The 12,921-nt window shown below is 43.4% G+C and overlaps 1 protein-coding gene across 1 annotated transcript in view; it reads right to left on the bottom strand.

The window, feature by feature from the left end:
• Nucleotides 1–12,921, bottom strand: part of LOC142102005 (uncharacterized) — a 44,641-nt gene that overhangs the window by 8,702 nt on the left and 23,018 nt on the right. The window contains exons 14-24 of the mRNA XM_075186505.1: nt 12,527–12,646; nt 11,875–12,027; nt 11,097–11,325; nt 9,678–9,879; nt 8,700–8,850; nt 8,330–8,514; nt 7,576–7,705; nt 5,929–6,168; nt 4,643–4,755; nt 3,037–3,338; nt 765–1,139 (exon numbers count right to left, since the gene is read on the bottom strand). Coding sequence (XP_075042606.1) covers nt 765–1,139; nt 3,037–3,338; nt 4,643–4,755; nt 5,929–6,168; nt 7,576–7,705; nt 8,330–8,514; nt 8,700–8,850; nt 9,678–9,879; nt 11,097–11,325; nt 11,875–12,027; nt 12,527–12,646 — 2,200 coding nt within the window. The remainder of the gene's footprint in view (nt 1–764; nt 1,140–3,036; nt 3,339–4,642; nt 4,756–5,928; nt 6,169–7,575; nt 7,706–8,329; nt 8,515–8,699; nt 8,851–9,677; nt 9,880–11,096; nt 11,326–11,874; nt 12,028–12,526; nt 12,647–12,921) is intronic.

The following is a 12,921-nucleotide window of genomic DNA, read 5'->3' as shown; positions in this document are numbered from 1 at the left end:
AAAACACCCCGATTCCCTCAGCTCCTTGTTTCAACAAATGCAACGTGTGTCACCCTTATAGACACCACTGTCGTGACCCACAATTCCATGCACTTCCCAAAACAATAAGTGAATTCTTGAGAAAACGGATGCATGAATTGATAAAACAGGATTTTCGCTGTGTTCCCGCAGTTTTACATTTTTGTATTATAAAGGACACTTGCTGTTTATAGCAGCATTTCCACCAAAAGTGGATACAATTATTGTTCACCATTTCATTGGCTGAATAATGGGGATCCCATAGGGAGGACCAATGAGAAGCCGTAATGTCCGTAATTGTGGCTTTTCATTTGTCCTCCCACTCACACCCCCTTCCAAAATGTCACCTGGTTTTCAGGTGGGGCTGTGAGACTAACCATGGAGCCCAGGAACAAACGGCTGCATCGAGCAGCCTCTTGGCTCCCAAGAGGTGGAGGTGATATAATGCTCCATTCCCTCCCTAGGCTACAGTGCAGCTTTAAGTAGACCTTCATACACCCATTAATTAATATTATAGACAGCATTGTAGCATTTGAGAGCTCTCTCACCAATCATACAATTCCATCGATGAACTGAAACATTTAGCAAAACAATAATTCTAAATATTTATCACTTCCAAAGCATAAACAAAGAATACATCCTAAATAATGTTTTTGGAGCCATTACCAGCGACCATTGCACCTACTATACCAAAATATCTCCACCCAACCTCTTGATGACTCAAGGTTCTTAGGTATCAGTCTTACCCAACAGTCTCTTTCCCGCTGTTTTCCTCCCGTCTCTCGCTGTTGGTAGCTATCTCATACTTCCACCTCTCCAGCCTCTCTGGAGACAGGTCTTGAATATCGTCCCCTTTGCAGTATCTGAACAACATGTCTCCAATATTGTCCTTTGCCAGTCGTATCCCGGTGTGTAGGTGGATGGACAGAAAGCGAAGGAGTGTAATGACATCTCTACGGTGGAGCTCAGGGGAGCTGTAATTCAGCACCAGGATTAGCGTTCCCCCAAGGCGTTCATGTGTAGCGCAGTCTCCCCCATCCCAGCCGCACTCCGCATTATCACATCCCTTCTCGCAGTGAGAGTTGGCAAAGTGGTCCAGGCAGTACTTATCATAGAAAGGACTATGGGGAGATAGAGAAGGCGAGGTGAGAGGAGGAATAGATAACAGCAGAATAGAACAATCACGGGGCAAACACAAGATTTACATGGGTTCCAATACACTGTCGTGCCAAATGTCACATCACATTGTTTTATATATATATATATATATATATATATATATTACAGCATAACAGCATATACACACTGTATAATATACATTGCATATTACACTAGCAAAATTGACCTGTCATAATGGAACTGTTTATTGTGTTTCATATTTACATGTGTTTCATATTTTCAACAATATGAAACCCTTGTCTCCTCCACTGTTCATTGTCTTCTGCACAGCTGGAGATGAATGATTCCTGCTATATTCCCTCCGCCTGATCTGCGTCCAGCATGTGTGTATTGCGGACAAGCTCTCCCTTGGCGGTGCAGAGCTTCATGATGACGTCTTAATAGAGCATTTGGCAATACAAGTTTGTTTTTTTGCAAAAATATTTCTTGAATTGATGTTATATATAATGCGAACCAGCGAGGAATGCTGGGCTTTGCAGTTCCACAACAGCTGAAGAGCCTCAGGTTCTCTGTCTCTGGTCTATACATTCAGTTGCTTTTACAAACCCTACTAGCACCCCTGAATCTCACTGATGCCCCGTTCTAATGTAGCCCTATGACTAGACAATCACATAGCATCTCATGTGACATTCACAGTGGGTATATTTCCTGCCACAGGATACTATACTGCAGGACCCTTTGTCTCCTTCCCTTACAATATGGAATTGGTTTTGGAACTAACACTCTAAAATTGTATTTGTGTTGGAAACATGCTGATTAATAAGAAGTACTGTATTTTGTTTATTAAGAGTAAAAGAAGTTTGGAAGAGAGTATCAGGAAATATGGTAGAAATATTCCCTAAGTGTTAGGAACCCCTCCAGCCGGCACAACACAACCCGGAGTCTACTCTGCCAATCAGGTGTTCACTGGAGCCCCTGATGGTGGGGACAGACTGGGCTGCAGACTGACAGAGGGTCGTGAAGTGTGTACCGGCTGGGGAGAACCCAGGGAAGCGGAGTGAGGTCCACGCAGAGGTCAAGGGCCGGCATCAGGTTGCAAGTCCAGTTAACAAGCCGGGGTCAAGGGTCACAGGCAAACAGGAGAAACGGTAAACAGGCCAAAGGTCAGGGTCACGGGATACACAAGCGAATTCCAAATCCAAGCCAAGGGTCATACACGAGAGATCAGCAGAATTACAATACACAGGAACAGGAACAGGAACAAGCAGGTCAGCAGACTGTGAGACAGAAGCTATAACCGGCAATGAGGTAGCAGACCTCATTGCCTTAAATAGTGAGCACAGCCAATCAGAGCCTGGCTCTGATAGGTCCCAGCCCCCCTGCCCCTAATTTCATTAGCCCGCAGGCTATTAACTTTACTGAGCGCATGCGCCCGGCTTCTCACTGCCGGGACGCAGCGCTGAAGCGTCCATCCGTTGCCCAGGCAACGGCCGGGTCATGGGCGGAAGTGACGTCCCGGTCGCCATAGCGACGGCCGGGACGCAGGTAAGAGAGTCGCAGCGGCTGGGCACCGCCGCAGCTCGTAACACTAAGTAAAAGGATTTTTAGCTTTGTACCTCACACCTCTGGGGGTAAATGTATCACGCTAAGAGTTTTCCGGTGAGTTTGAAAAGTGGAGATGTTGCCTATAGCAACCAATCAGATTCTAGCTATCATTTTGTAGAATGTACTAAATAAATTATAGCTAGAATCTGATTGGTTTTTCAAACCTGCCGGAAAACTCTCAGATTTATACATTTACCCCCTGGTCTGCAGATCCTGTTGAATTGATAGGCTGCATCCCTTACTAGGCAGTGTATGGGTGACAGGTACACTGTAAGTACAGGCAGACTGACTTACTTGCAGATTTGTGTAACATTACAGTCAAAACCATCATACAGACACGGTTTGTTGTTGCACTGTTTGTCACAGATCCCGTCTTGGAACTTTCTCCTGCACTCCATGTCAGGACAGTCCTCCCAGGGTCCCTGCGGAGAAGAGGATGTGGACTCCATGGACTCTAGACACTGCGGTCCCATGTAATCACTGAGACAAATACAGCGAGGGGTCCCTTCCATCCCCAGTTCACACACTCCACCGTTATAGCAGGTGATGGAACTGCAAGATAATATTTCGTCACTGCAGGTGGACCCGGAAAACCCCTAAAAAAAGACAAAAAAACGACAGGAGAGATCATAGGCCAAATACAAGGTAAATATCTACAGACGGTCAATCTAGTTAGTATTACTCAAGACATTGTTCCTTCACAATCTAAACATATGAAGACATTTTTAATAATGGTACAGATATCATGAAGGTACTGTAGATCATAGCCACCATGACAACCTTTGATCAGTTTTCTGTTCCACACCCCAAAAGCGATAGACAACCCCCAACCTTCCTCCTCTCCCCTGAAAACACCCTTGAATTGCCGAAGGCACCAGGTAGGTGTGGGCAGCATGGTGAGTAAGGACATACCTCCTGACTTCCCAGCAGTTGGAACAATGGTGCGGACCAACGGGATAGAGGGAAATAAGAACTGTCCTGCCTAACTCGGGCCAGTTGAGAGGCATGATATAATGTGTTTATTAAATTGGTGTTCATGAGTCTATGAATGCATTTTCCCATATAACAAGCAGCTGCTTGGTATAAAAAGGCCTCTCATGGGATGTAAAGTATACCTGTGTACACAATTTTACTCTACTTGGCCTACGTTACAATGCCCCCTCCATCCCCTTTCCCGCCTCTCTAGAGGCAGACGGGTGTAAGTGCCAGAATTACTCAAGTCTGCATAGGACCATATGTGTGTTCCCACTTTCTGGGCATGCCCCCAGCAATTCCAAGCAAGATATGCTACACACAGGTAAATGCTCCATTCTACCTCAGCCCCCTAGAATCTATGTAGCTAGAAATTTCGCCCGCAACTCCTACCATCACAAGATGCAAGTTCTGAACCCCACTGCTAACGCCATCATCCGCTTCTTGTAGAAATAGGCCTTCGTCGCAATCCGCATTTTTGCCCCTCCAAAAATAACCCTGATTGAGGTTACTAACAAAATGCTGTAGTGACAAGATTCTATTTATATGTTTATGGAATAGTTTATTACGGACGGAGTAGCTTACTGTAGTAAATGGTGCAACTGATTGCAATACATTCCAGCTTTATAATGCAGACCTGGGTACCCTTTGGCTTACCAGCTGTTGTGGAAATTACAATAATGATCCAGCCGCTTAATAGGATACTGGGATTTGTAGTTCGACAACAATTGGAGAGCCACACGTTGCCTGCATCTGCTATACTGTATTTAAAAATGAAAATAGGATAAATCTTCGCCTTACAGGTGCAATAGCCCCTTGTCAACTAAACAGTAAGTCATCAGCATAATGTAATTACCCGAAGATGAACTGCAGTAGTGGCAGGTAATGGCAGTGATTATCCTAATTATGACTAATTAGAGATAATTACCTGCGGACAGCTGCAGGTGAATCCAAGTGGGGAGTTAACAGCAACTGCACAGTGTCCTCCATTAGCGCACGGATTATTATCACAGAAATTAATTTTATGCTCACATTTTTGACCTGAGGAGAGAGCAATAAGATATAAAGTATCACACTTACAAACATAAAATAGAGAGAGGCAATGGAGTAAAATATATGTAGGAAAAAAAAGAGAATCTGTCAGTTGTCTCATTTAGACAATCGCTGCAAGCTCAAAGATATATTCCAAAACGTACCCGGCTATTCCTGCCCATAACAGCGATACTGAATTTTGGGGTCCAGAAAAAAAATGCATAAAAATTAAGTGTTTCCCCGCAATAATATTCTTAGGGCACTTTCGGATGAGTCATTTGGAAGCATTTCGTCATGGTTTGTTTATTTTGGAGCAAGACAGAGGTAAGGAATCCTGATCACTGATCTCTATGTTGCAAGCAGTATAAAACGTAGATAAAAGTGCATTCAATATTGCTTGCCTTTATAGCATAGTAAGCTACAGGACTTTAGCATGTAGCTGAACTAACTGCAATGCATCTCTGAGGCTTTTATGATCTATACAACAGGGGCGGATCTAGACATTTGTCCTACCCGGGGCGATTTTAGGGGGGGCCCCCTTTCTGATGTCTAATGGTGCCGGCAGCTGCACAGTATGTGCAGGTCCGTTCAGCAGTGGCAGTGTGCTGCCCCGCTGCTCTGATTGTGTTTAAAACACAATCAGAGCAGCCGGGCAGCACACTGTCACTGCTGAACGGACCTGCACAGTGTGCAGCTGTCGGCAGCAAGCCCCTGGTAGGGGGGGGGGCGATCGCATCCGCCACTGCTATATAAGGTAAATCTGATACACTTATGTGTGTCATACTTGCCAACATTTTCTTTCTGCAAGTGTGGAGAGGGGCAGGGGAACAATTTTGGCCCTCGATGTTGCAAGTGCCAGCCTAGACTGGCAGCACTAGGGTTGGTTAAGCTGTTGGAGGGGGGGGAGGGGCACTCTGATTATTTTTGGCATTCATTGCCATTATAATTTGTTTACATCTGTCGACATTTTGAATGTTGACATTACAACCCTGTAGACATTCTGTATGTTGACGTTTTGACTGTCGACATTTCAAACCCAACCTCATAACTAGGGAGCTTGTAAGGTACTTTTACACTGTATCACTGTAAGACACTGTATCACACTGCTGTGTTCCTACTGACGCCATATACATGAAATACAGAACAATTGTCAAACAAGATAAAAAGATGGCAAAGCTGTACCGGTGTATTGCTGGTGACACTGGCACTGGTAGCTGTTGTCAAGCTGCACACATGTAAGGGTCCCTCGTGGGTCACAGGGGTTGAACAGACATTCATTCACGTCTCCCTCACAGCGGTCTCCCACATACCCTCGGGGACATAGGCAGGTGAAGCGCCCAACTTCATCTTTACAAGTGCCTCCGTGAAAACAGCGAGGTTCAGTGGTTGCACAATCATCAATGTTAGTTTCACACCGGGATCCTGATACAGGAAAATTGGAAAAAAACCAATATCCTGAAGAGCTGGGTCACTTTTGCTTGTTTTCAATCAATCTCACTAGCTTTTTTATGCTTTTCTCTGCATGGCCCATTAATCTCCTGCCTATTTCTTCATTTATCACCCCCACTTCGGTCTTCTATTCAATAATGAACCCCCTCAATAACATTAATTCTACGGTGCATCAGTAGTTTTCTTCCTTACTGCGACCTCCTATCTTCTTACTGCTTTACTGTGACCTCCTATCTTCTTACTGCCTTACTGTGACCTCCTCTCTTCTTACTGCCTTACTGTGACCTCCTATCTTCTTATTGCCTTACTGTGAACCCTATCTTCTTACTGCTTTACTGTGACCTCCTATCTTCTTACTGGCTTACTGTGACCTCCTCTCTTCTTACTGCCTTACTGTGACCTTCTCTCTTCTTACTGGCTTACTGTGACCTCCTCTCTTCTTACTGCCTTACTGTGACCTCCTCTCTTCTTACTGCCTTACTGTGACCTCCTCTCTTCTTACTGCCTTACTGTGACCTCCTCTCTTCTTACTGCCTTACTGTGACCTCCTCTCTTCTTACTGCCTTACTGTGACCTTCTCTCTTCTTACTGGCTTACTGTGACCTCCTCTCTTCTTACTGGCTTACTGTGACCTCCTCTCTTCTTACTGCCTTACTGTGACCTCCTCTCTTCTTACTGCCTTACTGTGACCTCCTATCTTCTTATTGCCTTACTGTGAACCCTATCTTCTTACTGCCTTACTGTGACCTCCTCTTTTCTTACTGCCTTACTGTGACCTCCTCTCTTCTTACTGCCTTACTGTGACCTCCTCTCTTCTTACTGCATTACTGTGACCTCCTATCTTCTTACTGCATTACTGTGACCTCCTCTCTTCTTACTGCATTACTGTGATCTCCTATCTTCTGACTGCCTTACTGTGACCTCCTATCTTCTTACTGCATTACTGTGACCTCCTCTCTTCTTACTGCCTTACTGTGACCTTCTCTCTTCTTACTGCCTTACTGTGACCTCCTCTCTTCTTACTGCCTTATTGTGACCTTCTCTCTTCTTACTGCCTTACTGTGACCTCCTATCTTCTTACTGCCTTACTGTTACCTTCTCTCTTCTTACTGCCTTACTGTGACCTCCTATCTTCTTACTGCATTACTGTGACCTCCTCTCTTCTTACTGCCTTACTGTTACCTTCTCTCTTCTTACTGCCTTACTGTGACCTCCTATCTTCTTACTGCATTACTGTGACCTCCTCTCTTCTTACTGCCTTACTGTGACCTTCTCTCTTCTTACTGCCTTACTGTGACCTCCTATCTTCTTACTGCATTACTGTGACCTCCTATCTTCTTACTGCATTACTGTGACCTCCTATCTTCTTACTACACTCACCTTGAGTTCCTGAAGGACATACACATTGATAGCTACCACCTTGTGGCACACACACCCCATTGTGGTAACATGGCTGTGATAGACATGGGTCTCTCTCTGCACAGGTCTGTCCGTGGTAACCATGGGGACACTATAAAAAAAAAAGAATACAATTTAGACTGATGGATTGTTCCATAAAGTATTTTTCACTCTTAACAAACCCTCGGCAAAGTACTGGCCTTTGTTATGAGTTACAGTACATGAGTTACAGTATTTTAAAGCATAACTTATACTAGACGCAGGGCTCCTAAGGGGTTCCACACTACACTCTGGTTCTCCTTTTCCCACTTGAAACAACGTTAGTGGGAAGAGGAGAGTCTAGTGCCTTGTGGGGCAGTTAGATTAATAGGAAGCACCAGTGGAACCGGTGAAAGATATGAAATCGTTCGTCTTTTATTTTATTTCATCAAATGCAACTCAAAACTAATTTTTCAGTGAGTGGAGGTATGATTTAAAAAGCAATAATTACATGGTTTACCGCCCTATACAGATAAAATGATTCACCAATTCTAATGACAAGTGAACTAGTTACTGGATTATTTTTAGCATACAGAATTACATCCATTGGAATGTACAGCATCTCAGAAGTTCCATTCTAGAACATCTCCTTATTGAAGCCAATGTCTAATATCATAACCACATGTTAAGTGCTGTATTGTTGATGTGTCATTGTGATGTGTTGATTTTTCATCATATCAGAGCTACAGACTTTTACCTGGCAAGAGGGCAACCCAGAAAGTTCCCGGCAGCGGCCACCATTATTACAGGGGTTTGGTTGGCATGGATCAATCTTCTCCTGGCAGAGAGCACCAGAGTAACCAGGGAGACAACGGCACATATAAGATGTACCAGAATCCACACACTTTCCGTATCCATTACAGAGTGTGTCTGGGTCTATTCCTGCAAGTGGGGAATGAATGAAGTTGAGCAACAGTTGAAACTCATACAATGTCCACGGGAGCTGGAGGAGAAATGTTTTTGGTAGTATTTATTATTTTATGGGAAGATGAGGGACCAGTAAAATTCATTACAAAGAAGGGAAAAGGGACAATGAAAGGGGAATATGCAGAAGAGAAATCCGGTACCTCTGGAAGCTGTGGCCTTGCAGGTCAGAAGAGGGGTCTCACAGTGACCCCCATCCCATCCGAGAGCACACATGCACCGGTACGTGGTCTCAGTCTGAGAGCATGAGCCTCCGTTCTGACACGGTCTACGAGCACAGAAGTCTATGATGTTCTGTAAAAATAGTCCAAACATTATTAAGATATTGTAGTGTGGTAGACCAATCACAAAGCTTCCTAATAAGGAAAAATCTCATGGATTATGCGTTGTGATGGGTTTTATATGGAAAAAGCAGGTTTACCGATCAGACTAGTGAAGGCCCTAGAGATGCCTCTTTCACACAGAGTGGTCTAAGTACAATCATGCAATGTTAACATTTATTGTTGTGTAATCTAATAAACGTGTGTGAGGGACTTGCTGTATATTCTACTGCATGTGGGGTAGGGACTTACTGTGTGTTCTAAGGAATTTTTGGTGAGGACTTTGCATGTATATTCTAATCAAAGCGCGCGTGAAACTTGTATTCTACTGATTTGGTGTGAAGGACTTTCTCTGGGACAAGGGCGTAACTACAATAGGTGCAGCGGGGGCCCACGCACCTTCCCTGTGAAAGCCCTGTATGTATGTGAGTTTTCCATCATTGGGTCGTACATGGGGGCCCACACAAAATGTTTGCTATGGACAGGGGGGCATCTGGTCCCATAGTGGGTTACCTTGGGCTGAGTCACGGGGCCACCTGCAATTTATCTTCTTTTAAAATGTTCACAATAGGCTGCTGAGCAAAGTCTCGTTCCCGCGGGCTAAAGTTTGCCAGCCCTCCCCTGGCTTCGGGGACTGCAAATGTCTAGTTAGGCCCCTGATACTTGCAACATATTCAGAGCAATATGAGTTTGGCATTTGCATGACTTGATGGCTATTTTAATCTGCTATATGACTTCATCAGTTGGAATATAGAAAAACATTTCTATAATGAGATGTCATCTCGGCACAGTCTTCCTCACCTCACAGTTGTTCCCTGTGTACATCTCGGTGCAGGAGCAGACGTAACCCCCTGGGACATCATGGCAAACTCCCCCATTCTTGCAGAGCTCGGAATTGCAGTAGGTCAGCTGTTCCTGACACAGATTACCTGTGAACCTATCTGAACACAGGCAGGAGAAGGAGGCAATGCCATCCACACAGGTGGCCCCATTAAGGCAGGAACTGCGGGGAAAAGGAAAAAAATGGATGGATGATCCATTGACTGCTTTGTTGTCCATTAACAATGCAACATACTTCCACATCCACGTACCTTTACGCCAAACTATGTGCATTCTAATTAATTAAGTCATTGTGATCTAGAAAATATATTTCCTCAATCATCTTTAGAAAAAGGGCCTCATATGTTTGACAAATGTATCTCTATATACAGGATATTTTTAAACATTGAGGGTCGCACCTGTCTTGCCTGTTCCATGGCATGTCCCCAAATTAAACCCCTGGTTTCATGGCCATGCCAAGAAACTTTTGCAATGGGAAAGGATGATCACACTTGATTAAGATTGACAGGAGGGATTTGGGAGTGTTCTAGAGTGATATATACAAATACAAAAACAGTGGTATTCTGCAAGCTGCATTTTGAACAGCCAATTAAGCCGACTTATCTGGTCGTAAAGTGCTGAATGAACAAAAAGACAAATCTCAAACTACATCTGATGGAAAGCCATGATATGTTGAACAGGACGGATGGTAGTCAGACAATGACTTCACTAATGGAACACAGATATACAATCGACCCAAATGTTGAAGATCTTTAGCTTTAAGATTTGGCCATACATGTCAATGTAGCCGTATGGACAAATCTGCTTCACCCAAAGGTTGATCAGTGGTATGCCTAGCTTTAGTCATTTTTTTTTATAGAAGCTAGATTAAGACCTGCAACAGGAATATTATTACACATTAATACTTTAATATTTCCATTAAACAAATAAAAAGGTACATGAACACTAGGATTACTGTGCCTTTCAGAAATAAACAAAGCTGGACATATTTCCTCCGACCCTATTTGTAAAATAAATCTTTTCATGTAGAAAGTGTCAAGTATATGTTAAAATGTGGATTGTAGTTGAATACTTTATATGAGTTGTTCCTTACATGTCTCTTTGGATAGTTACAGGAACATATAAGGAGCTGTTTTTCCTTTGTGAACATTAAATGTCTATTTTTGGGTTTGGGTTTTGGTAATCAATGTCATTTTTTTCTAGCATATGAAAAGCCAATTTCAATACAACTTTATCCGTATCTTCTTCTACAGATTAATAAATGATAAGTATTATTTTCTCGCATAGATTTTCAAAAATGCCCTTTAATAAGATAAACTAAATAAAGGTAAAAATAAACTCATCTTTGTCCTTCTTCTCTGCTGGTCCTCGCTGTCTTACCTGTTGGTACAGTCTTGAGTATTGACCTCGCAGTCTGTTCCCTCGTAGCCTCTGGCACAGTCACAAGTGTACTTGGTGGCTTGGTTCTTGCAGGACCCACCGTTTTGGCAGGGTGAGCTTGCACACCTATCCACTTTCTCTTGACACATCTTCCCCATGTACCCAGGGGGACATGTACACACAAAGGAGTCATTTAGACTGATGCATATTTCTCCTTTCTGGCAACTGTCTAATGGGAAGAAAGGATGAGAAAATGAGCAACAAGTACCAAGTGACCAAGACGAATGTAGGAGAAAATATATATCTCTTTTTGCCCATAAATCCCAGAACATGGACTATGTTTTATATACTGTGTACTATATAAAGCTGGCCACACCCATTGTTTGATCCGACAGTGGAATGACTGGAGCCTTCTCCAGTTTGCTCACACATGTAGGTAGCCAAACTAGACAGTTCTGGTCCAACAGGAGTCATGCTACATGACCAGATCCATACAGCACCCCGTTGGACAACGACTGCACACACAAAGATTGCGGTCAATGTTCATTAGTATTTTGAGTCATAAATAATTAACAACAAAGAGGATTTAATTGTTCTAAGCCATTGTTGGATGATGCTTGTACACAACACTATTTCGGGCCAATATGGTCCAAATTGGCCAACAAAATTGCCATATGTGCGGCCACCGCAAGTATGTTCCGGTGGGCAGTATATTGAAATTAATTGAATTGGTAGAATGGCTATATAAGTTAAGAGTAGTTTAACATTTATACATCACCTGGTAAGCAGTGATTTAATTTGGACCCACACTGATGTCCCGTGAAACCTGGGGAGCAGGCGCAGTTGTATGAACCAGGGCTATTAATACAACTACCCCCGTTCTTACAGGGATCTTCCATACATTCATCTACATCAGCTTCACAATGTGCACCTGCAGGGAGTAAGAGAACGAGACGTAAGGGAGGAAGGGAAGGAAACTATGCAGGGAGGAATGGAGAAGGTTAGTAGGATGGGAAAAGGTGCTGAGGACCAGAATAGGTGCGCGTTTGGGCTTTGAATTGAAGATGCACCAGAAACTAATGTTGCTCAGGGAGGTAGAAAGAAAGACGGTGGGACATAGACACTGGCCAGCCTAAATGATCGATGGGTTTTGCCTTTAACCAAGGGGAAGCTATACTCAGCTAAGACCTGTAGAGATATAACGAAGCCACAGCAGTAAAGTACATGAGCCTTGAGATATTACTATTATTTAGGTCAGAAATGTATAAAGGTGGAAATGTCATTTAAGATTATATAAAATAATTTAGAGCAACATTATTTATAGAGAACACAGTTGCACAATCCTAAATACAGAAATGTGAAGTTACTTTTTACATGTTGTACTAAAGGAATTTCTATGTTGCTCCAGGTGTTTGGTTACTATGACGTACCTTGCCAGCCTACCGGGCACAGGCAGGAGTAGTCCGTAAGGTTGGGGTGCTGATGGCATACTCCCCCGTTCTGGCAGCTGTCTGGGGAACAGAGTGGGATGGGAGTTTCACAGTGTACTCCTGGGAAGAGAGAGAAACACTATCAGCATTATACAGCATAGGTCTCTGACGACTGTAACTGTGGGTTGTACGAGTTCTCCTGCTACTTTTAATCAATACATTGCCTTATCTTCCTAGATGCCTTCTCCTTTAGTCATGCAGGTGGGACTTTAACTAATGTCTAAAGTTAAAGTTGCAGGGAGCATGTACAAGTCAATAAACCAAAGTAATACAGAGACAGAATATCAATTTAAACACTAGCAATAGTGACTTGGGCAGTATAATAGAACGTATTA

Source organism: Mixophyes fleayi, chromosome 9 (genome assembly GCF_038048845.1).
Source record: "Mixophyes fleayi isolate aMixFle1 chromosome 9, aMixFle1.hap1, whole genome shotgun sequence".
Taxonomy (NCBI): Eukaryota; Metazoa; Chordata; class Amphibia; order Anura; family Limnodynastidae; genus Mixophyes; species Mixophyes fleayi.
This window is presented reverse-complemented; position numbering and strand designations above follow the sequence as displayed.